A 27,718-nucleotide genomic window follows, 5' to 3' on the forward strand; every position below is an offset into this window, starting at 1 on the left:
AAATTTCTATCAACTTATTACCCAAATAGTACAAACTAAAATATGGATTTAAAAACAATACAACCCAACAGGTTACACCTAAAGAAATAAGTTGAAAGCGCATCCTTTCTTTTGAGACTAAGACGTTAACATTGTGAATAAGACCCGATATAATCACATTCTTAATAATTTGATAGTAGTTTGTTGATTGTATTTAGTAACTTACAAAAAAATACTAATGAACATTTTTAATTATGAAAGTGAATCCTGCCAGCTACTTATAGTTGTAAAAGGGAATCAACTAACTCAACACAATCTTTGTAGCACTTTTAAAAATCATGTGTTTAATCCAACTTGACCTGATAGTCGAAAGACCCGAGAATCTATTACTATGGTATAAGAAATATTTAAAATGCACTTTTCAAACTCATGTAATCGTTTTTTTCCCCTTTAAAAATCTAAGCTATTGTATCTGGCTAAACACAACAACACTAAAATAACTTTAAATCAAGCAACAAATATTTGGGCATTTTTCCTGGTTCTGTTAATTAAAATACAGTGACTATGAAAAATGGAAAAGGATTCATTTTCTGAATGAAATTATGACACTGAAGTCTAAATACTTATTTTGCCGTAAGACCAATTTTATAATCAGATTATTTTATGTAATATAGACTATACCAAACATACTTCTGAATAACTTATACTTAATGACATGCTGTTATCTACAACAAAATTAAGAGCAATAAATACAGCTGTTAAGTAATTTAACAGCAAAAATATAAAGTATCTAAGATAAAGGAGCAAAGAGAACTACCCTCTAAGTATTAATGCAGAACTCAAAAAACCCTAACCAGTAACTTAGAGCACCACTTAAAACAAACTGTTGGCATTAAATTAATAGCCCCTTTTCATATGTTCCTTTTTAATTCTAAGAAACTAGAGAACTCAAACAAGTTTGACACATAAATAGAAACTAACAACTTTGGAGATGTTCTGTGGATGTTATACTGGAGATAATACCTAACTGTACCAAGATTATAAAGATGGAGTTTATAAATGACATCCAAATACATGTTACTCAAATAAAACAATTATGTTTTATATTCATGACATATACAAAAAAAAGTTATATAAATAAACACTAACTTTTCTCCATTGCCCCAGGCAAACAAGGTCCCATCCTTACTAAAGGTATAGGCTTTGCAATTTTTCCCAGATTCTCTGAAAAATGACAAAAAAAAAGCTTACATTAATAAACATTAATACTTTTAAAGAATCTAATCACAAGTCCACAATCTTACTAATTTAGTGACTAAGAACTTATATAAATTTTAGAAAATAATTCTACCATGCTTTAGTTTGTCCAAAATACTTTCTCTCTTAAAATGTAGCATTGACTACCAGTGTAAAGTAAGCTGGAAATCGATTTTTATACCAACAGATCAATCTTAAGTAAAAAATAGAGCCCTTTGGGGTGAATAACTAGTTTGTCTGAAAACCCAAAAAAGTAAGTGTATGTGGAAACTAGGAGTTCCCAGGTGGTTCAGTGGTAAAGAATCCGTCTGCAATGCAGGAGACCTGGGTCTGACCCCTGGGTCAGGAAGATCCCCTGGAGAAGGAAATGGCAACCCACTCCAGGATCCTTGCCTGGGAAATCCCATGGACAGAGGAGCCTGGTGGGGCTATTCCATGGAGTCACAAAAGAGTCGGTCAGGATTTAGCAACTAAAAACAAACCACAATGTGGAAGTTACCAGCTGTCAGTCCTTATCCTGAGACAGCTTGAAGGATTTCAACACAGCTTTGTAAAGAATTTCCCAAACTACCAGCGTAACAAAACAATGGTGGATACAATATCCTCAAGTAGCCAACAAGTGCCCCTGGATTTGAAAGACAAAGATCTTCTATCAATTTCTCCTGTGCAGAGACAGAAAGTATTAACAACCAGAAGAGGATATTCACATTAAATAAATATGGATGCAGGATTCTGTACAAAACTAACCTGTGGAACTTGGGCTTGTTGGCAATCTTCTATCAAATGATCAAAACTTTAAGCACTGTATCTCTCAAATGGAGATGGCCACTGTGAGCACATCTCCCAGAGAAAGTGAAGACCCATAAAGAAATGTGTGTGTGTGTTCAGTAATGTCCATACATGTAGTCACAACACCAGATCAGAATTTTGTAGCTAATAAATATGTAAAAGCCTGACTAGAAGCAGGTTTTAAAAAATCTTCATAGAAGGTAAATACTACACTGTTCCTATTGCAACTCACCAAGAGACATGCAATGTCTCCTTGTTCTACTCTTAGTGATGCTGAGATTGTATTGGACTCATTATGCGCCTCCTCAGATCCAGCGAATCCTTCCTGCTCCCAGGTGCCAGCCATTCAAGAAAGAGATGTGGCCACCTCATCTCCTTGACACCACTGGTGGTCTCAGACTCTTCAGGAATGAGGGCCACATTTCAGCATGGCTTCCATCACACCTACTGCAGTAGCAGGAAGAGGAGCACTGGCACTCAGATTCAGCCCAAAGAGATCAAAAGAGACTCTGGCTGCAATCAATTCTGTACCCATCCTCTTAACAATAGGTTGCTCTAAGGCACAGTGGGTTTTTACAACCTCACTGGAGAGATTTGCATGACCAAGCAACCCGGCTGGATTTTGTGAACTGGTGGTCAGCTCAGTGTATCCTATTCTATGTTTCCTTTCACTTCCTTTTCTCATTTCCCTTTCTCCCTCAATCCTGCTGCCTTGGGATTGCACACCCCAATGAAGCGCAGCACAAAAGCTTTAATACAGACTCATTTTCTAAAGTGGTACTTCTCAAACATTAATGTGCATACAAATCACTGAGGACCTGGTTAAACTACAGATTTTGATTCAGTAAACTGAGTAGGGCCTGAGATGTTATATTTCTGCACTGACTCAAGGTGTTGCTAATACCGTTGACCTTGGGCCCATATTTTCTGTAACAAAGTTCTAGAGAACTGGATCTCATAAAAAAAATCATCAAAAGAGTCAGACGATGGCAGTCTGATTATAAAGTTCCCTATCAACAGTTCATCTAACAGTTTCAGCATCTTTTGATGATAATTTGCCTAGATCAGCTGTTCGCAAAGTGTGGTCTCTAGACTTGAAGCATCAGCATTAACTGGGAACTAAAAAATTCTTATTCATGGGGTCCTGCCCCAGATCTACTGAATCAGAAAACCTAAGAGACAACAGTATCCTGTGTGTGTGTGTGGTTTTTTAAACAAGCTCTTCAGATGATTCTGAGGCATGCAAAAGCTTGAGAACCACTGATACATGACTTCTTTAGGATAAAGAAATGGTAATTATCTAAGCCCAACTTTCCTTCTGGGTTTATTACTGCTCTATAGAGTTTTCTTCATCAACAGTTTGGTTTCTCTGAAAAAATGTGTACAGGAAAGGTAACATAAATGCTTGATTTTTTTTTCTTTATCAGTTTTCAAAGTAATGAACAGGATCCCATTAATGTCTAACACTGACCAATAATATTTGGAAGGAGAAAGATTTCGGAGGGAATATTTATATACTTGACATGCCTTAACTTTTGGTCATTATTCTCCTTAATCCTCAAATTGTTTTCTTTAAGGTTGGCATGAACTCTTTCAGGTTGACTCCTATCACAGTTTAGCAAAACCCCCTTAGGCTGTAATTTAATGGAGATGATAGGCAGTGGTCTGGCTATCACAGTCACAAGTTTTTCCTCATTCCTCTAAGCCTCAAGCATGAACTAAATTACACTGTTGTCTAGACCTTTTAAAAGTACTCAAGCTATTGTTTTCAAATCTAAAGGTTATTTTTTTTGTTATACAGAATATGCATTCTTCCCATCTTCTGTTAACATTATATGGTATGTCCCAAGAAACTAGCTTATCTGTTCTTTCTTTTTTTGTTCTCTGTAAATTACTCAACAAAATAAAACCATACCTTGGGAACACTGTGCTTTCTGTAAAATGTGGTGGTCCATTTACCATGTACAGCCCTTCTGATCCTCGGACTAAAGGGAAAAAAAGGGAAAGAATCACCATTACATCGTTAATGAATACTCAGTCATCACAAATGTTTAAAAAAGTGAAAAGTTTCCAATCAAAATACTAATAAAATCACTAAATATTTCATAGAACTATTGAACATCAGCATTAAATGGGTACATTTTTCTTGCTCTTCTGCATAAGATCATGTAACTGCTGGGAAATAAATAGGTAATGCAATGAGTTGAATGTGTCTCCACAAAAGGCTCATGTTGAAACCCTAACTCCAATGTGATGGTACTTGATGGTGGAGCCTTTCAGAGGGTTACTAGATCACAAAAGTGGATTTCTCATGAACAGGATTAGTACCCTTATAAGAAAAACACAGAGGATGTATGAGGCTACAATACACTGGCAGACAGCAAACAAGAAGAGGGTTCTTACCAGCACCTGACCATGCTGGCACCCTGGTCTCAGACTTCCAGCCTCTAGAACGCTATTTTCTGTTGTTTACAAGTTACCTAGTATGCGGCACTTTGTTACAACAGCCTAAACTGACGAAGGGGCTTCCCAGTTAGCGCTAGTGGTAAAGAACCTGCCTGACAATGCAGGAGACATAAGACATGCAGGTTCGATCTCTGGATCAGAAAGATCCCCTGGAGGAGGGCATGGTAACCCATTCTAGTATTCTTGCCTGGAGAATCCCATGGACAGAGGAGTCAGGCAGGCTGCAGTCCATAGTGTTGCACAGAGTTGGACACGAATGAATCAATTTAGTGGGCACACATGCAAACTGACTAAGACAGTCAACACTCTTTTTTTTTTTTCCTGCAGAGCATACTCATTTAGTCTCTAAGGAGATTACTTCAATAAACCCACTTTTATCTATCTTACAAGAAATCTATGCATGTGCCTTGAAATATAACATTCATACTTATATCCTTTCATTCAAATGGGAAAAAAGTGATCTTAGTATTATGTTTTCACATTATTGTGTAATCTCATTTTCAAAATGTATGGCTGTTGGAAACAGAATTAGAAGCTCAGTCTAAGTTAAATCTTTGTATCAGCTTACTGTTTCAAGTAAGTTTTATAAATAAAAGCTCAAAATTGTAACTGTCACCAGTGAAAGGTAGTTGTATTGTAACAGAGAGGACATGAACTCAAAGGCAGACCTCAGTTCCTACCTGGCTGTGGAACCTTAGCTACATTACTACCTCAAAGTCTGTGCCCTAATCAACAAAATGAAAACTTTAGAACACTGTGTGCTTTATGTAAAATAATAACATGAAAATATAGTATAAATTCATGGAAAGTTCTTTAAAAAACAACAACAACAACAAGGCACTGTTGTCACAATTTCTTGAACTAAGAGAATAAGTAGGATGAGACACCGACACCCCCAATGATACTAATGTCCTAAAAAAATTAGGTGGGAACAAAGTTCAAGATTAAATAAGCAAAAACATCTACAGGACTAGATTCTACTTTGTTTTAAATGGCTGAATTAGAAGCTTATAAAGCTGAACCAAACAAAATGATCCATTCATTCAACAAATGTTTACAGGGGGAAAAAAAAAAACTACCTCTCATGTTGAGTACTACAGATACAATAGGGAGGAAAATCACTCTTGTCCCTGACCTCGCTGATCAAATAATTAGTCAAATAGATGGAAATCTATAACTGCATTTGGTGCTACAAAGGAAAGACAGAAGAGGCTACTGGAGTGAATAATTCAGAGTTTCAATCTAAAAACCGAAGGATGGGAAAAGCATCCTTGACTAGTAATTTGTGTGCTGATATGAAAGATAAAATAGCAGTTAACAAGCAAGGTGTAACAGTAACAAATACAGAAGCTCCATGGCAGGAGAGATGACAGCATCGCAGGAATGCAAAGAAGGCCTGTGTTGCTGGAAGGAGATGGATCTAGAGAAGAAAACAGGGCTCAGACCAAACAAGATCCCGGGGCCTGAGTTAGGCAGCACTGGACTGGAGCCAAAGAACCACGGGAAAATTCAAAGTTTTAGGCAGATTTTAAAACCAGATTTGCAGTTTGAAAAGGCCAACCTGACAGAGTGTAGAGAGAGACCCAGAAGGCAGTGAGAGGGTGTGAAAAGACTGCTCAAGATGGTCTGCAGGAGCCCCACAGGAGAGATACAGAAACCGCGGCAATTCCCTGGTGGTCCAGTAGCTATGGACTCTTGTGTTTCTACTGCTAGGGGTCCGGGTTTGATCCTTGGTCAGGGAACTATGATCCTGCAAGCTGTGCAGCATGGCAAAAACAAGACAAAAACCTTGGACTAGGGACAGGCAGTGGAAATGCAAAGTGGAGAATGAGCATTCAATATTCAAGAGAGAAAACTGACAGAACTGGTGATGAGTCACTATTTTACCAGCTGGAATTCCTGCTAGCAGCAACAGTACAGACCCGAAGAAAAGGTTTCACTGAAGTGCACCTGCTTCCTTTTCTACCAGCTATTTCCAAATCTCCCGCTCTTCAGCAGCAAAGCTGGTACCCAAGGGCCACTCGAGGCTCCAACTCTGATCCCTGTTTCCTCTCCCTTCCCAAGGGACAGTTCTCACAACATTGATTTTCTGCCTATAGATTATTAACTAGCTCAATTTTCAGATATTGAAAATTGCTATTTACTTTTCAAAGTAAATGCTTTAAAGTTAGAATGAAAGTAAAAGAACTAGTGACAAACAAGATAAAAATCTGTGTACTCAACGGAGCTTTCATTCTAGTGGAAAGATGAGAAGTAAGTTGAGTAAACACATAACTGAATAAGTTTCTTGTCTACATTCACAAGTATAAAACTGGATACCATGCTTCCTCATATACTAAACTGAATTGCCAAACTGTTGTGGGTAATTTGCCCTTGAACAGAATGGAGTCTAGCAAAGTGTTCTACATATCGGTTCAGTTCAGTCGCTCAGTCATGTCCGACTCTTTGTGATCCCATCAACTGCAGCACACCAGGCCTCCCTGTCCATCGCCAACTCCCAGAGTTCACCCAAACCCATGTCCATTGAGTTGGTGATGCCATCCAACTATCTCACCCTCTGTCGTCCCCTTCTCCTGCCCTCAATCCTTCCCAGCATCAGGGTCTTTTCAAAGGAGTCAGCTCTTTGCATCAGGTAGCCAAAATATTGGAGCTTCAGCTTCCACATCAGTCCTTCCAATGAACACCCAGGACTGATCTCCTTTAGGATGGACTGGCTGGATCTCCTTGCAGTCCAAGGGACTCTCAAGAGTCTTCTCCAACACAATTCAAAAGTATCAATTCTTCTGCCCTCAGCTCTCTTTATACTCCAACTCTCACATCCATACATGACCACTGGAAAAACCATAGCCTTGACTAAGTGGACCTTTGTTGGCAAAGTAATGTCTCTGCTTTTTAATATGCTGTCTAGGTTGGTCATAACTTTCCTTCCAAGGAGTAAGCGTCTTTTAATTTCATGGCTGTAATCACCATCTGCATTTCTACATATATCAAAACCTAAACTCTAAAAAAAAAAAAAGAAAAACCTAAACTCTTCATAGGACTGCCTACAAGTCTCTCTATCTGGCCCCTGCACAGCTTCATGTGCTATGCATCAGGGTTTTTTTTTTTTTCCCACTGTGCAACCCACTTCAGTGCCTGCAGCCTACGGGCAGAGGCTGGGCAATGGTTCAGGGCCAATTTTTTCTGGCATGGGACACTATGAGAGGCCCAGGGGGACGGGCCTGCCATAAATCCAAACCCATGCATTGCACTAAGGATCTTAAAAAATGAGTCCATCACCACACTCAAGATAATGGTTTCAAATGAGCTCAGTCCATTGCTACACCTTGAATGAAACACTGATGAATACCTATTCTAAAAATCTCTAATATTTAGTAAACATTTTCTGCCAAAAAATGTTATTTTAGATGACTTGAAAACTATGAAGTTTAATTCTTAACGTCAGAAATTCTCAACTGTTTCTTGTTTTTTTCCTAAGATTTTTGGACGTGAACCATTTTAAAAATCTTTATTGAACTTGTTACAATATTGCTTCTGTTTTATGTCTTGGTTTTTTGGCCATGAGGCATGTGGGATCTTAGCTCCCCGAAAAAGGATGGATAAAATCTGCACCCTGTTGTACTGGAAGGTGAAGTCTTAACCCCTGGACAGTCAGAGAAGTCCCATTCTTGGCCTTTGACTAAAATCAAGGCTTCCATCAAAATTCTCTTACTACACAGGCAAAGCTGTGCTCTCTCCTGTCACGAAGTCAATCACCTGCTGCAATACAATGTATGATACACTGATTTAGAAGAAAAGACACCATTCTCAACACTACAATTACAGTTTTAATAAATACTTGAAGGATTGATAAAAAATGAATTTCCCAAACTAGGGCATATACAGTTATCAGATTACATGTTACAGCTAGGTTACATAATATTCCATTAGCCTAACGAAGTCCCTCTCACAAACTGCAGTGACAGTTTAACTCACTAAGCATTCTCTTCCAGAATTCTCACACTCATCTAGGAAAACAAAATGGTACATTGTCAGCACAGACCCAATGAAGCCTCAAATACTTTTTAAGATGTGCCATATGCTGAATGCAATCAAACCATGTTCTACCCAAAATAACTGGCAAAAAAGAAAAAAGCCATCCCCAGCTTGTCTCAACTTCTTATGCTCTCATGGTATTTGTACCTAGTGACCTCAGTCCTCTGTATCTGTTGATTCTGTTGTCATTACCAACCCAATGTTGACCTGATGAAAATTCAAAGGTTTTGTATGTTATACTAAAGTGGCAGCTGTACCTCAGAACCCAAGAAGGTGGCCTTCTGCTACAGCAGTGGTAACTTTCAGGGTATTCAGGGCAATCAGTACAGGTACAAGATTTTCCTCTTACAAAATTCCTATGTCATGCTTATACTCCAAACTAAGATAAGTAGAAGATCCCAAAAGAGTTGCTATAGACTGGATGTCTGTGTACCCCAACCCCAAATTCATACACTGAAACAATCCTTAATGGTATTTGGAGTGGCTTTGGGGACTCCTTTTCAACATGCATATGTTCTCATTCTAAATAAAGAACACTTTAAAAACAAAAATCCAAAGTGGTCTATGATCCCGTTTATACAACACTCTTGAAATGACAAAGTATCATGATAGAGGACAGATCAGTGGTTGCCAGGGGTTACAGGTGGATGGAGGCTGCAACTAGAAAAGGGTGACAAAGTAGTCCTTTGTGGTGATGGCGCAGTTCTATATTCTGATAGTGGTGGTGACATGAATCTGCAAGTGTGGTAAAACACATGCACACACAAACGAGTAAAATCCAAATAGGACAGCAGTTTAGTAAATACTACCGTACCAGTGTCAATTTCCTGGTTCTGACAATACACTATAGTTATACAAGATATTATCATTGAGGAAAGTTAGGTGAGGGATACACGGGAACTCTCTTTTGACTCTTTTTGCAACTTCCTGTGAGTCTTAATTTACTTCAAAATAAAAAGGCTTTTTAAAAGCCCATCATTTTTTGGTAATACTTTGTTTACAATATTCCAAGAAATGAAACCAATCAAAAGTCTGCCAACATTCTGCAAGAATGGATTTGCTTGGGAATACTGAACAAAAGTGTTATATTAAAAATTGCACTGACCAAGAATTTCTGTACTAATATAAAAACATATTCTGCAAGATGAAAGTACGTACTAAAATCACCGCAGATGGTGATTGCAGCCATGAAATTAAAAGACGCTTACTCCTTGGAAGGAAAGTTATGACCAACCTAGATAGCATATTCAAAAGCAGAGACATTACTTTGCCAACAAAGGTCCACTTAGTCAAGGCTATGGTTTTTCCAGTGATCATGTATGGATGTGAGAGTTGGACTGTGAAGAAAGCTGAGCGCCGAAGAATTGATGCTTTTGAACTGTGGTGTTGGAGAAGACTCTTGAGAGTCCCTTGGACTGCAAGGAGATCCAACCAGTCCATCCTAAAGGAGAGCAGTCTTGGGTGTTCATTGGAAGGACTGATGCTAAAGCTGAAACTCCAATACTTTGGCCACCTCATGCGAGGAGTTGACTCATTGGAAAAGACCCTGATGCTGGGAGGGATTGGGGGCAGGAGGAGAAGGAGACGACAGAGGATGAGATGGCTGGATGGCATCACCGACTCGATGCACATGAGTTTGGGTGAACTCCGGGGGCTGGTGATGGACAGGGAGGCCTGGCGTGCTGCGACTCATGGTGTCGCAAAGAGTCAGACATGACTGAGTGACTGAACTGAACTGAAAGCTACTTTATGCACTAATGAGACAGTTGGTTCCCATTAAATTAGACAACTTCTTTATACATGATGCTTTACAGTAGATATGTCTATTATAGGGGAACTAAATATAAATTATATTCATCATAAAAATCATAATGTGTCATTACAGCTTTGCTCATACATGTAAACCACTATTTAAAACAAGTATTTTATTTTATAGTTCCCTACACAGAAATACAACTATAAGAAAGTGCTGTAAGAAATTTTGGAACCACTAAGATATGCTACTGATAATATACTGTATTATCAATGTGAGCAACTTCTTCCACAAATTTGAATACACAGATATACAAAGTTTATCAGATGAAATGCAAAATCAGGTTCATAACAGAACATAAACTTCATTATAAATTAATAAAAGCAAAAATAAACATGGACTCAAAACAAACTCTTTTCAATAACCGAAACAATCTTTTTCTACATGACTTTCTACTGAGGCATTCATTTTAATTGGAAGTGACTAAATGTAAAACAATGAGTAAAGTGTGGGGATAGCTTAATGCAGTGTATTGACATGACATGATTCCTTATTTTTGATGATTTTCCCCTTTAATCAAAAAAGGATCAACATGTTCTATAGAAAAAGAAAAAAAAGAATACAAATGGTTCCTTTCATTAAAGCAACAAATAAACGACAAAGTTCCACAAGGAATTACTGTTTAAAAACAGTAATTACGTTAAATACTGTGCCTATATAGTATATTTTTAAAACTTCCTAGCCTTTCTAGATACATACCATTCATTGCTCTAGGCCTGAGTTAATATGAGAAAACTATGAGGCTTCAATGAAAATTGGCCCTAGGTCTGGGATACAGTGATTATATCTTACTATTTCCAATCCTTGTACCCACTGAAGTATATATCAATTTAGGAAAATGACTCAATCTTGATTATCTCAATGGCATCAAGTAGGCAAGCTGATTGAACAACATGAGCTTCATGTAAGGGTTACTGTTCTTTTATGGCCAAGCATCCTGGACCCCCTTTACAGGAGACCTTAGTTTTCCTTTGAGAAATATCCAGGGGTGAGAATAATTTGGTTCTGGTGATCCAATTAAAAACTGACTAATTTAGGACTTCCCTGGTGGCACAGCGAATAAGAATCCACCTGCCAGCAGCAATGGAAACAGAGAAGAGATGTGTGGTCAAGGGTGCAGGGAGGGTGGGACCAATGGCGAGAGCAGCACGGAAATATAGACGCCACCATCTGTAAAACAGACAGCCAGTGGGGCTGTGCCATATGACTCGGGGAACTCAAACCAGGGCTCTATGACAAACTAGAGGGGTGGGATGGGGTGGGAAGTGGGAGGGAGATTCAGGAGGGAGAGGACATATGTATACCTATGGCTGATTCATGCTGATGTATGGCAGAAACCAACACAACATTATAAAGCAGTCATCCTTCAATTAAAAATTAATTAATTAAAAAACCTAATAGAAAAAAAAAAAGTAAATCCTGAGAGTTCTCATTACAAGAAAAAAAATTTTTCATTTCCTTAAATTGCATATGAGAAACTTACTGTGATAATCATTTTGTGATATAAGTCAAATCATTATGCTATATACCGTAACCTTATCCAGTGCTGTATGTAAATTATATTTCAATAAAACTGGGAGAACAACAAAAAGACTCCACCTACCAATGCATGGGACATGGGTTCGACCCCTGGTTCAGGAAGATTCCACATGTCCTGGAGCAACTAAGCCTATGTGCCACAACTACTGAAGCCCGGGCACCTAGAGCCTGTGCCCTGCAACAAGAGAAGCCACCGCAACCAGAGAAAGCCTGTGAAAAGCCACAACGCAGCGCATCCAAAAATAAATACATACATGGGGGAAAAAAAGACTCTTAAAAAATAAATAAATAAACCTGACTAATTAAATGGCAAACAAGAGCCAAGCCAACGCAAAGACAGCCAACCTTAACACTGGCACAGATGTGCACTTTCCTTAGGGGCTGCTAAGCTGGCTGAATGTAAACCTGGAGACCCCAGTTAAAACATTAACCTGAGAATAAATTTAACCTGAAAGAAAGTAAGAGCTCAGGGATGAAGAAAAACAGATTTTTGGAATCATGAGAATACCTGAATGTAACAGTGAAAGCTTTAAGGTACATGAGATTTTTTTTTTTAAATCCTTTCACTTGTTTTAGCTTTCTGTCATTTCCAGTGAAAAATAATAACTAATATAATTTACTAGGTAATCTTAAAATCATTAACAACTCCAAAATCCCTTAAATGTAAAAAAGATTTTGGAAGTAAAAGGATCCATTGTTGACTGAAACACCTATACTCAGAATGTTTCAAAGATTAATCAGTATGTTCCAATGAAAGAGTGCCAGTGAAAGAAAAATGAAACATGGGGTTGAATGATTGAATATAATTCTGACTTTGCCAATTTGTGATGTGAATCTCACCACTTAATTTCTCTGAGCTGCTATAAATGTGAGAATATAATGAGAAGACTGACTGGATAACTCTTAAGCTCTTAAGTCCTTGATTTTAAGCATTGTAAGAAAACTGTCACTCTTGGTTAGTCTGACTACAAATAAAGGGGTTATCTTTCATTAATTTACTCTTCCATTAAATATTTAGTGTCTCTTGTATACCAGGCATTGTACCTGGTATTGAGAAGACAGGGATGAATAAGACTCTGTCCCTGCAATTAAGGAGTTCACAGTCTACCAGGGGAGAAAAGCATCTAAACAAGTAGATAATTATCTTATGTGATGAATGAGAAGGGAAAAAAAAAGTATATATGAGGTACAAAAACAGCCTGAGGAAAGACTGACTATCTGGGAAGATTAAGGAAAGCCTTCATAAAGCAATGACGTCTAAAATAAAATTAAAAAGATAAAAAGAAGTCAGCCAAATCAACAGAAAGAGGATAGTGTTAGACTAAGGAAATACGTGGCTCAAGGGTTTTAAAGTTCAATATTGATGAAGAACAAAATAGGATGAGGTTGCAAGAAGTAAAATGAATGACAAGAGCTATTCAAAAGATTATAAAGGGTTCCACATGCTGTGCTAAACAGCAAAGAATTTACCCTGTAAGCAGTTACTATAAGGATTTTAAAAGGCAAAAGATAAAATGATTACATTAAAAAATGTATTAATTTTTAAAGTTCAAAAAAGCATTCAGTATTCCTAAATTGTAAGTAACATACAAGCTACCTTTGTGAAATTAGAGAAATAAATTCATTTAATTAGGTAATTATGCTTTTAGGCAGTACCTGCCTGGCAAGGTATCTAACAAATCAGTCAGTATTTGACAAACGTTTGATGAAAGAACTGTGGTAGCCACACTGAATACGAATGAGCCTGGTGCTTAACACTGACACTAAAGATCTCCAAATGCAGAATGGCAAAAGGTGCAACAGTTTTTTAAGGTTCAAGTCTCAGGGGGAAGTAACCCCTTTCCTCAATGGCTTCTTTTTCCTTCTACATGTTATTAAGTTATTGGTAACTTAATTTAAGCCTCTTTTCTCTCCCAACTCCCTTCTCCTTACTTGAAGCTCATATATGAGACTCCAGCCACTACTCTAATCCAGAGTCATCGCCGATATTACCTAAGAATAAGTTTTTTGTCTTCTGTAACATTACAAACTATGCCTCGGCTTCAAAACCTCAGGAATCACATAATGTTCTAACGTTGCTACTTTATAATGCTCATTGCTACTCCTCTAGACCACACTCTCCTCTACTTAAAACTTAACTAGCACAGCTCCATTCAGTCCCACAAACTGCATTAAAACAAAGAGAATAGGATTTGTCATTAGTTAAATTTCGGTGTATTTAACGTGCATGGTTACTCTAGTATTAATAAGACTTTCCTTTTACAGAACTAAATGACTTCACACTGTCAACAGGGCCTGTGACCTGGCAAGCGTTAGAGTACTACCGGTATTGCAGACCCAGGTTAACAAATTCCACTGGCACTCTGTTCTTACGCCCCTTTCGCTATTCCCGTAGAACTTGAAGTGTTAGGAAAGAATGATGGATGGGCAAAAGCGGGGGGCGGGATGCTGGAGCCCCGATGCTAGGGCCTAACTTCCTATTGCCACGCTACATCAAGAAATCCAAAAGGCGCTCCGGCTCTACTTCAATCCACAAAAAAAGGCAGATCTGACTCCAAGGCTTCTCGCGTAGTGCCCAAGGTCAAAGACAGAAAAAACTCTGCTCTAAAGAAATAGTCCCTTGCACGTTCAGAACTCACCTGTCAGGAGCGGCGTGGACGGCGCCATCTTGTCCCGGAAAGAGAAACGCAAATACTTGGGTCAGAGTTCACGAGGGCCGAACCCGGCCCCAACACGTCTCCTCCGGCGTGGAGACGGCGAACTTGTGTTTCCTGGGTCATGAGCCTCGGGGCCAATTCACTTCCGGTCGGAGCAAGACGCTGAAAAGACCTCGAACGCGCGCACGCGCAGCTTTGGGGCCGCGCTTTACGAAGCGTGGGGGGGCGGGGCTAGGGTCGGTGCGCCGGACTTCACCCTCCCTCTCCGTCTGCCTCAGCAGGCGGAGCCTGCACTTCCGCGGGGCGGGGCCAGTCCAGTGCTGACGTTGGCAGCGGATCCCGAAGCAGTTTGAGGCGGCGGGTTGCTGCACTGTCTCGTTGTTGCGTTGTGTTCGTTTCCTTCCTCTTACACTCCACGCTCCCAGCGGCGGCCAGAGCGGCAGCGCGAGACTATCCTGGCGGCCCGCTCTCCACCTCCCGCGCGCCCGCCTCGCTCGGCCGGACAGTCCGGCGTCGTCAGTCGGCCCGCGCCCCGCTAGGGTTCAGACCCGGAGCCCGCCTCGCCCAGGCCCAGCGGTCGGAGCTAGCGCCCCGCCTGAGAGCCTCCTCGCTCTGGCGGCGCGGCCACCGGGAGCGGAGCGTCGGTCGCAGCGGCCCGAGAAGAAGCGAGCGAGCGAGACCGAGGGGTGGCCGGGGCAGGCGGTGGCGCCGCGAAGATGGTCGCCAAGCAGCGGATCCGTATGGCCAACGAGAAGCACAGCAAGAATATCACCCAGCGCGGCAACGTCGCCAAGACCTCGGTAAGGGAAGAGCGGGCGCCTCTCTCCGTTCCGCAGCTGGTTCTGAGGCCCGGGATCCAGGGCCGCGTCGAGCTCTCTTCCCCAGACTCCGGCCCGAGGTCGCGAGCTGGATCTAAGTTGGGAGCTTAAAAGACGGGTGCGGGATCTGGTCGACTCGGGAACGCGGGAGAGACCTGTGATGTGCGGGGACCCGGCCACCTGGCCCGGGGTGCGGGCGGTGAGAGCCCGGGCTCAGGGCGGGTTTTTTACATTGCAAACCGCGGATTTTCCATTTTGCAGAGAAATGCTCCTGAAGAGAAGGCATCTGTAGGACCCTGGTTATTGGCTCTCTTCATTTTTGTTGTTTGTGGTTCTGGTAAGTGTTTTGGGGCCGACCGTCGGGTTGGGTGTTGGATGACGGGTTTGGGGATGACGTGGTGACCCATGAGTGGTGAGTCCTACCCGCGTAGTTCTCAACCCACCTGCCGGGAGATCCGTATAATTTTCTTTCGTCCGAACCAAATTACTTGTCCCACATATGTACAGAGGGTGGTGCTCTAGAAACGTCTCCCCGTTTGATTTGCGCTCACAGAACAGAAAAGGAGGTCAGGTTCTCAGTAATTACCGAGTTGAAAAACATTAGATCAAAACAAAAAAACACCTTCCAGAATGAGAATTTAGAATGTTTAGCAACCTTTGAGAAAGAGAAGCTTGTGAATTTCACGTTCATGGAATTATTCGAACTTTAATCTAACGTGTTCCAAAATCTAATGTCTTTAAGTCAAAATTGGTTATGTTTTATAAAGTAAAGCTAGTACAAGGAATTAATCCACTGTAGAGGAATTTGTACCTGATTAACAATTTAATGTGTGAGACAGATGTTTTTAGTTTAATGAAAGAAATGTTTGGCATATGGTAGGAAGAATTAGTTGTCAGGGCAGACTGCTGTTCTGTGGCAGACAAGAGTGGTAGACTCTTGTCTCTGCGAATGGATTACAGAATGTCTTTCCTCTCTTCATTTATTATCTTAATATGCAGGCTCTTAATATGGAAATAACATGTTTCTGCTTTCCTTGTCTTGACATTTTAAAGTCACTGGAGGTTTCTCTCAACCATTTCCCTTTGTCTGTCTCCTGAACGTTGGAGAAGCTTTCCAGATAAATGGCCAAGAGCCAAGCAGTTTATGTAACCTAAAGATAATTGAATTTCAGCTTCCTAAGAATGAGGAAATATGCATATATTACAGGCCAGGTACACCTGATATTTAGGGTTAAACCAAAATACTTATATGCTAGAAAAAGCTGTTCACTTCGGTACTTTAATTTCTTTCTTAAAAATCACTCCTTATTTGATAACGCTTAAACATTTAGACATAAAATTCAGGAAAGCTAAGGCATAGAAAAGTAATTGTATTATCACAGTAGGCCTGTTTTCATATTACTTGAAGTTACATAGTATTTGCAAGTAATTGTCAGGGTGTTCTTGGATTCTTGAACTACTTTAATATTTGTCGGTTGCCAGGGCTGTTTCATTCAAAGCATGTTTTAATTTTTGCTCTTTCTTTTTACAGCAATTTTCCAGATTATTCAAAGTATCAGGATGGGCATGTGAAGTGACTGACCTTAAGATGTTTCCATTCTCCTGTGAATTTTAACTTGAACTCATTCCTGATGTTTGGTATCCTGGTTAAAAACAATTCAGTAAAGCATCCTGCCTCAGAATGACTGTTCATATCATCCTTCATGTGTCATTCCAAGGTTTCTTCACAAGTCATTCCAAGTTTTCTAGTCCATACCACAGTGCCTTGCAAAAGCACCACATGAATAAAGCAATAAAATTTGATTGTTAAGCTACAGTAGTGGACCCTACTTATTCAGTCAGTAAAGAGTAAGTTTTTGGTTTTTTTTTAAATGTGGTTATTAGAACAAGATTTAGAATAGAAAATTAGATTAAATCTATGTAGACAGGGTCTAGATTTTGTTAGCCCAAATGTGTAAATGCAGTTAGCTTAATTTAAAATTTGGAATCGTACAGTTTTTATATAGCTAGGCACTTTATTACTATTTCTTGAATTGAAAGCACACTCCCACAGAGGGTCGTGTAACTGTCCTGTAATAAGGTACTTATAAATGGAACAACTACACGGCTAGCCTAGTTTACCCACAGTCTTTTAGCATCTAAAATTTTTTTTAAAAGCTTCTAAATGCCGGATATAAAGGGAGATGCTTACATCCACAATGTCTATTTTAACATTATTGTTTCTATTACACTACCTTGGATTGTGCATGAGTGAATATACTAACCAAGGATGCCATAGAAAACAACTTGGTTGAGCATTTTACAACTTAGTCACTTCAGTTTCACTAACAGTAGCCATGGTGGAATAAAGTCAGGGAAGGTTTTTTAATATCACCATTGATTTCACCAGAATTACTGTACTATATCAAAGGGGTCTATTATGGTGAACAACATTTTAGGGGAAAATACTACTAAAAATGGATGCCTCACCAGGACATAATATTCAGTCCAGTGTGCCATAAGACATCTTAGCATGTTGATAGCACTTTTAATACCCAAAAGGCACATCAACTGAAAAGTTACACTTAGTTTGGAAATGCTTTTCTTGATTTATGGTTAAAATTCTGTTAGGATACTAGATATATCAGACTAAAGTGTCATTGGGAATTAAATGGATTTACTGATAAGAATCAGTCCTTAGTCTTCCCTTTGTTGTAGGATTTTACAGGTTATGATTGATCAGACTTTGTTTTTACTAATGGTAAGGGTGAGTGATAAGGCAGGTTTGAGGTTTACTGGTACTATTGAAAATTTCAAGTATTGGCTATTTAAATACTTAGCCGTAAGATTGATGAAAAAAGCCTGAGAGGTGTCTGTGTGTTAATGAATTGGAGAGAAAGCTGCTTGTTTGCTTTGTTGATTGCCTCAGGATATCTCTTTAAAATAAGCTGTTTTAAGAGGAGCAGAAGGGAAATCTACTACCTAGTCTATACAATATGAACCTCAAAGCTTCTGATAGCCCTAAGTATGGGGGAGAGTGATCGAGAGAAGTGGTTGGGATGGTCCTTGACTGCTCTGGAATAGGAAAGGAATCCGCTGACCTTGGTCCAGCACGTTTTTACCTGCATTGTTAACCTGCCTTTCTCACCCAGGAAATCAACCCCTGTGTTTGTTTCCCTCTTGGTTAACTAATTCTATTGTACCTTTAAAAATGAAATTTATTGTTCTAAATTCATAGCAGGTGCCTTAGTCTTTGCTTTTGAGTCAAACTATTCCATATCTCCATATCAGAATTTCCCTTTGGTTTACTATAGATAGTTGGCTTTAAAACATTGAGTTTTTTTTCTTTTTTTTTTAACAATGTCTGTTAATTTGATTGTTAAATTGCCATAGTGAGCAATCATTTTACATAAGTAAAGTTGCATTCCTTTTGTATTTCATATGTAATTACCAATTGGGTACATTTTATATTAAGGATGGATTATGCATGTTTGGGTCAATGAAAGCTATGTCTTATTTGATTTACCCTTTAAAAATAAAGATCCCTGAATAGTTGATGTTTTCTAAAAGAAAATGATTTTGTAGAGCTCTTAATCTGAGTATACTTTTTATAATTAATAGAAGATGATTTTAAGGAATGCCTGGTGTTATACTTGAGTTAGAAGAAATAGTACACAGAGGCACAAATTTTAAGGTTTATAACTGGGAATAGGTACTAAAACATATATATAAAAGCACAATGGGTTAAATACTTTCCCACGTGGAATTTACCCTCATCTCATTATTTGAGTCTGATACAAGGAAAAAGCACAGTTTTTTTGATCTCCCTTTCCCAGTTGAATTTTATATGTCACCTAATGTTGAGTACAATGTAGAGAATAAATAGTTATTGGGGTGGTCTACATTATCCAATTACTCTTTTGTAATTTAGCTATAACATTTCAAGGAGTTGTCAGTGACTTCATTTTATCTGTTGGGTTGTATATAATGTTGCTCAACGTAATTAAGTGGGTTTCCAAAATAAGTGAAGATTTTCATTGTAACAGGATGCATTGTAATAGACTTTTATTTACATTAAAGAAGTGTATATATTCAACTGCAAGGCCATGGCTCTTCTCACTGAGGTTCCTGGAGTTTTGGCACATGGGAGATTCCACAACAAAATTTTATTATGCTTTAACATCTCTAGGACATCATCAAATTTTCCACTTAGAAATTGTCTTGAAGTTTGATTTAACTTTACCTACCTTTTTAGTTTCTTGTCATTTTAGATGCAAACCACAACTTTAAGAGGTAGGAGTTCAGTTCAGTAGCAAATATTACGACACTCCCTCAGAGAATCCTTTCCTGTCTGAACAGTCCCACTGTGCTTATATTACTGTATCTTCAGATTGAGTTAGAACAAAAATGTCTGAATTTGGAAAAAGTTCTAATGAGCAATAAAAGGGTAGAAATTAACTTGAAGGGAAAAATTCAACTGTCTAAACAAATAATTCAAAGTAAATTCATATATATGACAGAATCTCAAAGATAGAAATGACATAGGAAATTTAGCACAACTGCCTCAATTTACAGATAAGAAAATTCGTTTATTCAAAGGTAACTTAGGTGCCAGCTCTGGAAATTGAGCTGTGAATATAGAGTCCCAGCACTCAGATGTCTTCCAGTCAAGTGTTAGTCACTCAGTCATGTCCGACTCCTTGTGACCCCATAAACTGTAGCTGTCCATGGGATTCTCCAGGCAAGAATACTGGAGTGGATTGCCATTTCTTTCTCCAGGGGATCTTGACTCAGGGATTGAACCTGGGTTGCTCACTTTGCAGGTAGATTATTTACTATCTCAGCCACCAGGGAAGCCAGTAGTAAGGAAAAAAAAACAATGCAATGAAAACAACTGTAATTGTGATAGGTATTTCAAAAGAAAAGTAAAACCAGATAAATGGAGTCTTTGCCCTCTTGGGGCCTGTTGAGGTAGAAAAGAAACTAGGGCCACGGTTTTCTGGCTCACTAAACCATCTAGAAACTGTAGGACTGATTGCAATATATCCACACAGGACACTTCTGTTTTCATGAACTTTTGCTTCTGCTTTTAGAAAAGCTCAAATTTTTTTTCTTCTGGCTGTGCTGAGTTGTCATCGCTATGCATGCTTTTTTCTAGTTGTGGGAAGCAGGGGTACTCTCCAGTTGCTGTGCTTGGGCTTGTTGCCATGGCTTCTCCTGTGGAGCACAGGCTATAGGGTGCCCAGACTTCATTAGTTGCAGCTCCTGGCTTCAGAGCACAGGCTCAGTAGTTGTGGTACATGGGCTTAGTTGCTCCATGGCATGTAGGATCTTCGGGATTGAACCTGTGTCTCTTGCACTGGGCAGGCAGATTCTTTACCACTGAGTCATCTGGGAAGCCCCTAAAATTTTTTTTCCTCTTGCCAATTGAAAGAAAAAGAGAATTTGTCCTTTTATGGATGCAACTTCTTTTGAAAATGAATTTGTGACAAATTTACTATTGTTTCCTGTACAGCATGAAATTAACAAAGATTAAATCAGTAATGTTATTCACTATAACTTATTTAAGGGTACATTTTTTTAAAGTTGTTTTGCTAACACTTCGTTTAAATTTGTTAATCTGTGATGTTGAAAAATATTTTTGTTAGCCCAGTAGTCAAAAAAGATACATGCTCTCCACAGATACAAGGTTCAGTGAATAATGCGTGTGTGGCTTACTTTCCTGTGTACAAATTTCCACTTTGGGATGAAGATAAAACTTAATCTGTACATTTTAATAATTAAAGCTAAGATTTCAGTATGCTCAAATGGGTTAGTAACCAGTTTTTCTTTTTTTTCTTACTTAGGGAGAAAGTCAAACAGGAGAATGAGAATAAATTATTTTGGAGCTAAAAGGAACTCTTCAAATGATCTTTATTATCCCCCTTTATTTACACTTGAGGAAATTATGGCCTAGAGAAGTTATCTTTCTCATCATCAACAAACCAGTAGCAGAGCAAGGATTAGAAAACTGGACTTGGGGCGCCCAAACTGGCTCTTTATTATGCTGAATTATAATCCTTTAGAAATCTCTCCTTTTACCTTAGAAGATTATATATTAATTTCATGAGCCCCCTTGAGTGAGTGATAAAGGTAAGATCTGAGGATTAACTAAACTTCAGTGGCTTCCTACTGCCATTGGAATGAACTAACTCTCTTAACTATGATTTTTAGGCCAGTTCATAACATAGCCCAACCTTCCTTTTCAGCCTTGTGATGCATATCTTCCTTTCAGAGACCTGTTCTTGCCCCATGAGTACTTTCATTTTTCAGATACCTTGTGCTATCTTTTTTTAATGCTTCCTTCCTTTATTTGTATAATTCATTAAGATTCTTGTACCACAATTTTTCAGATTCAGCATTCCAGACATGGCAATGAATTATTTTCCTTTATGTGGAGAAAGAACAAATAGAATTGAACTTAAATACAGATATAAAGTGGCCATTTGCCTACACACTTTGACCTGAGGGAGGTTACAAAAGCAAAAACAAAAAGTATAACTCCTGGGTTTTGGCTCAAAATTTTTATCATTTTGAGTACTGTCTTCTCCCTGGAGTCCTATTAAGATTGTATGTACATGTAAGGCTCATTATATTATCCAGGTTCAATGTACATGAGTTCTATTGTATGACTTTTATTTTGACTGGGGGAATTGGATTTAAATCATTTTTTTCTTCCAGAAAGAAGGATGAACTCTGAGAGAAAACTAATCCCTATATACAGGCATACCTCAGAGATACTGTGGTACACTTACTGACCACCACAATAAAGTGAATATCGCAATAAAGCAAGTCACAGGAACTTTTTGATTTCCCAGTACATACAAAAGTTATGTTTATACTACACTATAGTCTATTGTGTAAAGTAGTAGTATGTCTGAAAAACAATGAATATACCTTAATTTAAAAAATATTGCTGAAAAATGCTATCATCTGACAGTGCAGGGTTGTCACAAACCCTCAGTTAGTTTTAAAAGCACTATCTGCCTAGACATTTTTTATGCTCTATTGCCCTTCCTCCAGATACTGCATTTTTATTTTTGTTTTATTTATTTTTTTTTTTTTGCATTTTTAAATAAAGGTTGAAGCAACCCATGTTGACTTTAAGCACCATTTTCCAACAGCATTTGCTCACTTTACTAAATAATTTTTCTTCAGTCATATTAAAATAAATTGACATAAAGCATTGTGTAAGTTTGATTTAAGATCCCCTTCATGGATCACAGCCTTGTTATGGTGAAGAGGCTTGCGTAAACAATGGAATGATCTTGATTCATTTCCAAGACAAACTATTCAACATCACAGTAATCCAAGTCTATGCCTCAACCACTAATGCTGAAGAAGCTGAAGATGACTGGTTCTATGACCTTATAAGACATTCTAGAACTGACACCAAATATGTCCTTTTCATCATAGGGGATTGGAATGTAAAGGTAGGAAGTCAAGAGATACCTGAAGTAATAGGCAATTTTGGCTTTGAAGTACAAAATGAAGCAGGGGAAAGGCTAACAATTTTGTCAAGGGAACACACTGGTCATAGCAAACACCCTTTTGCAACAACACAAACTCCAACTATATATGGACATCACCAGATAGATGGTCAATACAGAAATCGAATTGATTTTATTCTTTGCAGCCGAAATGGAGAAGCTCTATACTGTCAGCAAAAACAAAAACGAGAGCTCACTATGGTTCAGGTCTTGAGCTGCTTATTGCAAAATATAGGCTTAAATTGAAATTTTAATTTCCTAGTGGGAAAACCACTAGACCATTTAGGTATGACCTAAATAAAATCTCTTATGATTATACAGTGGAGGTAATGAATAGATCTGAGGGATTAGATCTGGTAGACAGAGTGCCTGAAGAACTATGGATGGAGGTTTGGAACTTTGTACAGAAGGGAGTAACCAAAACTATCCCCCAAAAAAGAAGTGCAAGAAAGCAGTGGTTGTGTGAGGATGCTTTACAATTTGCTGAGAAGAGAAGAAAAAGCAAGGGAGAAAGGGAAATATACCCAACTGAATGCAGAGTTCCAGAGAATAGCAAGGAGAGATAAGAAAGCCTTCTTAAATGAACAATACAAAAAAGTAGAGGAAAACAATAGAATGGGAAATAGAGCTATCAAGGAAATTGGGGATATCGAGAACATTTCATGCAAGGATGGGCACAATAAAGGACAGCAATTATAAGGACCTAACAGAAACAGAAAAGATTAAAAAGAGGTGGCAAGAATACATGTAATAACTACACACAAAAAAGCTCTTAATGACCCAGATAACCATGATGGTGTGATCACTTACCTAGAGCCAGACCTTGGAGTGTGATGTCAAGTGGGCCTTTAGGAAGCCTTACTACAAACAAAGTGGAGGTAATGGGATTCCAGGTGAGCTATTTAAAATCCTAAAGATGATGCTATTAAAGTGCTGCATTCAGTATGTCAGCAAATTTGGAAAACTCAGCAGTGACCACAGGACTAGAAAAGATCAGTTTTCATTCCAGTCCCTAAGAAAGGCAATACCAAAGAATGGTCAAACTACCATAAAATTGCACTCATTTCACATGCTAGCAAGGTAATGCTCAAAATTCTTCAGGCTAGGCTTCAGCAGTACATGAACCCAGAACTTCCAGAAGTACAAGCTGGATTTAGAAAAGGCAGAGGAACCAGAGATCAAATGGCCAACATTCATTGGATCATAGAGAAACCAAGAGAATTCCAGCAAAACATCTATTTCTGCTTCATTGACTATGCTAAATCTTTAGACTCTGTATCACAGAAACCTTGGAAAATTCTTAAAGAGATGGGAATACCAGACCACCTTACCTGTATCCTGAGATACCTGTATGCAGGTCAAGAAGCAACAGTTAGAACCGGACATGGAACAACGAACTGGTTCCAAATTGGGAAAGGAGTATGTCAAGGCTGTATATTGTCACCTTGCTTATTTAACGTATGCAGAGTATGTCATGTGAAATGCTGGGCTGAATGAATCATAAGATAGAATCTAGACTGCTAGGAAAAATATCAACAACCTTAGGTATGCAAATGATACCACTGTAATGGCAGAAAGGGAAGAGGAACTAAAGAGCTTTCTTGATGAGGGTGAAAGAGGAAAGAGAAAAGGCTAACTTAAAACTCAACATTCAAAAAAGTAAGAACATGGTGTCTAGTCCCATCACTTCATGGCAAATAGAAGCGAAGTGGAAACAGTGACAGATTTTATTTTGGGGGGCTCCAAAATCACTGCTGATGGTGATTGCAGCCATGAAATTGAAAGATGCTTGCTCCTTGGAAGGAAAGGTATGACAAACCTAGATAGTGTATTAAAAAGCAGAGACATTACTTTGCAAGCAAAGGTCCATATAGTCAAAGCTATGGTTTTTCAGTAGTCAATATGGATGTGAGAATTGGACCATAAAGAAGGCTGAGCACCAAAGAATCGATGCATTTGAACTTTGGTGCTTGAAGAAGACTCTCGAACAGGAAGGAGATCAAACCAGCCAATCCTTAAGGAAATCAATCCTGAATATTCATTGGAAGGGAGGATGCTGAAGCTCCAATACTTCCACCAACTCATGCAAAGAGCTGACTCATTGGAAAAGACCCTGATGCTGGGAGAGATTGAGGACAAAGGAGAAGGGGCGACAGAGGATGAGATGGTTGGATAGCATCACAGACTCAATGGAAATGGGTTTGAGCAAGCTCTGTAAGACAGCGAAGGACAGAGAAGTCCAGTGGGCTGCAGTCCATGAGATTTCAAAGAGGCAGACACGACTGAGAACTGAACGAGTTTCAGATCTAGAGCCTAGGTAGTTCCCTGGCAGTCCAGTGACTGGGCTCTGTGCTTTCCCTGCTGAGGGCCCAGATTCGATCCTTGGCTGGAGAACTAAGATCCTATAAGCTGCATAGCAAGGCCAAAAGAGATGTAGAGCATAATGATTTGACCTACATCAAATCATCATCATGTAGGTCATTTCATCTACATCATGAAATGATTACCTACATCATGGAATGATTACCACAATAAGTTTACTGAACATCATCTCATACAGTACAAAATTAAAATTTTTTTCCTTGGGATGGGGACTCAGGATTTACTCTTAACAACTTTCATATATAATATGCAGCAGTGTTGATTATATTTATCATGTTGCACATGGCATCCCTTGTATTTATCTTAGAATTGGAAGTTGTACCTTTTGATTGCCTTCATCCAGTTCCCCCTTCCCCTAACCCTACCACTGCCTCAAATCTGATCTCTTTTTTCCTATGAGTTAATTGATTTGTTTTTGAAACATGTTTGACCTCCATCAGTGTGTTAGTTCCTGGTACCCAAAATGGTGATTCAATATGTCTCTGCATTTCAAAATGATCATCCTGGTAAGTCTAGTTGTGATCTGTCACCATACAAAGACATTACCTAACTACAGACTGTATTCCTTACTGTACATCTTGTCTCTGTGACTCATTTATTTTGCAACTGAAATTTTGTACCTCCTAATTTCCCTCACCTATTTCTCTCCTCTCCCCCTGCCACTCCTCCCCTCTGGCAACCACCTGTTTGTTCTCTAGATAACCTGTACTATTTTTCTTCATTTTCTTATATTATCATACTACATAGCCTTCAAAATCTAGCTTAAATTTCACCTCCTCTGAGAAGTTTCCCCTTCCTATTGGAATCAGAAATACTCTCTTTGAAACTGATGACCCTGGACCAGTCAGCATTTATTATGTTACCTTGATTCATAGTTTTGTTTCTTAATTTCTCAGCTAGTGTATGAAAATATTTAAGAACAAATGCCATATCTTTCTTTTTTATCATTTATTTCTCATGTCTTTCGTTTTCAATCTTTTCATTTACTCTCACCACCACAAAGGCTGGTGTGAAACTTTGCAGTCACAGGGGGAGCTTGACATTTCAGTTGCATGGTAAAGTGAAAGAGCAATGAGAGCTCTATTGTATCAGAATCACGTTTAAAGTAAGACTATGTCTTGTACGATCATCTACCCCCGGAATAACATGTCCCAACTACTTCCAGTCCTGGCCACCTCTGTTTAATGGCTGGACTCAGCAGTAGAATTCAGACTACCTTAGTTAGACATAGCTTCTCCCAAGATAGGCTTGATATTTGAAAATATATCAACAGCTGTATTTGCCCTTCGGTCACATTTGAGAACTGTTCATAATAATTGTAATTGAGAAGACCAAAACCTGCTTCACAAAGAAAGCTGACACCTTACTATACCAGTCTGTCCAGTTATAAGGGAAGAGTCAAACCAGCACACTTGCTGTTTAGAACAGGTGCCTATGGGCTGTCCTCTCAGCCCTCTCAGCCCCAACCTAGGGCACAGCTGCCCTCTCAGCCCCAACCTAGGGCACAGGAAGGGGCAAGGATGCCACACTGGGGTGTTCTGCACCCCAGACTGGGAACCCAGAATGGCTCTGTTTCTGCCCACCCCCACCCCCCAAACCAGGTCCAGTCCCTGGGAGAATAGCTGCTTCTCCTCACAGAGGAATTCCCTACAGCAAGGCCACACCACATTGTTTAGCATTTATTAATAGGATGTGGTGTGGTTACCAAACCAGATCTCATACCTGAGGCAGAGGAGGCTGCCAGAACCCCTCTGCGTAAATGCCAGTTGTGCTGCAGGGCTCCTGGAGAGCATCTAGCTCCTGTCACCCAGGGGTGCTGGGGAGCCAGGTGAACCACAAAGGCGCTGTAAGTTTGTTTTATTTGATGCACTGCTGATAAACAACTGTAGAATGTAAGGTGCAAATGCAACCAGGATTGCTACAGACTCTAATTTTTGACAAAGCCCAAATCATAAACACTGGAAGTACCCAAGCATATTTCCTCCCGACTCCAGTCTTTGTTATCCATGCATGACCCATCTGTTAATTACATATACAAAGAAGGAAGGTGGCCACAGAGTATGAAAACACAAAATCATGTCAGCTTGCTTAAGTCATATCTGCTTGCTTAACAACAACGTCAGGATTTTCTGAAGGTGATAGCCCTTTCTTCCCCTGTTATCATTTGCACCACCAAGTACACACAGGGAAAGCAGACCAGTGCAGTTTAATACCTAGCCTGAGTCAAAGGCTTAACCTCCCACTACCCAAGAGTGTGGCCTGGGGATCAACAGTAACCGGGAAACCTGTTGGCAATGCAGCATCTCAGGCCTTACCCAAGGCCCACTGAATCACAATTTGCATTCTCACTGGATCCCCAGGTGATTTGTACGCAAATTAAATTTTGAGACTTTCTGAAGGGGCCTCTTGAGTTTTAGCAGTAGATGTTCTAAAGGAAAGCAGTTCTGAATATTCATTGGAAGCAGTGATTCTGAA

General features: G+C 39.2%; 2 protein-coding genes, 1 long non-coding RNA gene and 1 other non-coding gene across 6 annotated transcripts in view; 1 reads left to right on the top strand and 3 right to left on the bottom strand.

Moving 5' to 3' along the window:
• EIF2A (eukaryotic translation initiation factor 2A) overlaps positions 1-14,561 on the bottom strand; it is a 40,550-nt gene extending 25,989 nt beyond the window's left edge. For all 3 annotated transcript variants that reach the window (XM_027959332.3, XM_060394851.1, XM_042235702.2), the window contains exons 1-3: positions 14,518-14,561; positions 3,941-4,010; positions 1,129-1,203 (exon numbers count right to left, since the gene is read on the bottom strand). In XM_027959332.3, the coding sequence (XP_027815133.1) occupies positions 1,129-1,203; positions 3,941-4,010; positions 14,518-14,545 (173 nt within the window). In that variant the 5' untranslated portion in view covers positions 14,546-14,561. The remainder of the gene's footprint in view (positions 1-1,128; positions 1,204-3,940; positions 4,011-14,517) is intronic.
• LOC114111304 (small nucleolar RNA SNORA42/SNORA80 family) lies at positions 7,604-7,735 on the bottom strand. Its single transcript, XR_003587383.1, has one exon. It is a non-coding gene; the product is annotated as a small nucleolar RNA SNORA42/SNORA80 family (small nucleolar RNA).
• A 285-nt stretch (positions 14,562-14,846) lies between the features above and the next one.
• SERP1 (stress associated endoplasmic reticulum protein 1) lies at positions 14,847-18,887 on the top strand. The gene is made up of 3 exons (XM_015092604.4): positions 14,847-15,335; positions 15,615-15,690; positions 16,885-18,887. The coding sequence occupies exons 1-3, from the start codon at positions 15,252-15,254 to the stop codon at positions 16,923-16,925; spliced, it is 201 nt and encodes a 66-aa protein (XP_014948090.2). The 5' UTR covers positions 14,847-15,251; the 3' UTR covers positions 16,926-18,887.
• A 1,013-nt stretch (positions 18,888-19,900) lies between these two features.
• On the bottom strand, positions 19,901-27,477 carry LOC121817157 (uncharacterized). Its single transcript, XR_006056959.2, has 2 exons — positions 26,966-27,477; positions 19,901-20,839 (listed from the first exon to the last, which is right to left on the bottom strand). It is a non-coding gene; the product is annotated as an uncharacterized LOC121817157 (long non-coding RNA).
• Positions 27,478-27,718: the final 241 nt, after the last annotated feature.

The sequence above is a fragment of the Ovis aries genome, chromosome 1 (assembly GCF_016772045.2).
Source record: "Ovis aries strain OAR_USU_Benz2616 breed Rambouillet chromosome 1, ARS-UI_Ramb_v3.0, whole genome shotgun sequence".
Lineage (NCBI taxonomy): Eukaryota > Metazoa > Chordata > Mammalia > Artiodactyla > Bovidae > Ovis > Ovis aries.

Coding starts and splice junctions, on each gene's coding strand:
- SERP1 (XM_015092604.4), top strand. CDS start 15,252: ATGGTCGCCAAGCAGCGGATCCGTATGGCCAACGAGAAGCACAGCAAG. Junction 15,336..15,614: donor GCAACGTCGCCAAGACCTCG/GTAAGGGAAGAG, acceptor TCCATTTTGCAG/AGAAATGCTCCTGAAGAGAA. Junction 15,691..16,884: donor TTTTGTTGTTTGTGGTTCTG/GTAAGTGTTTTG, acceptor TTCTTTTTACAG/CAATTTTCCAGATTATTCAA.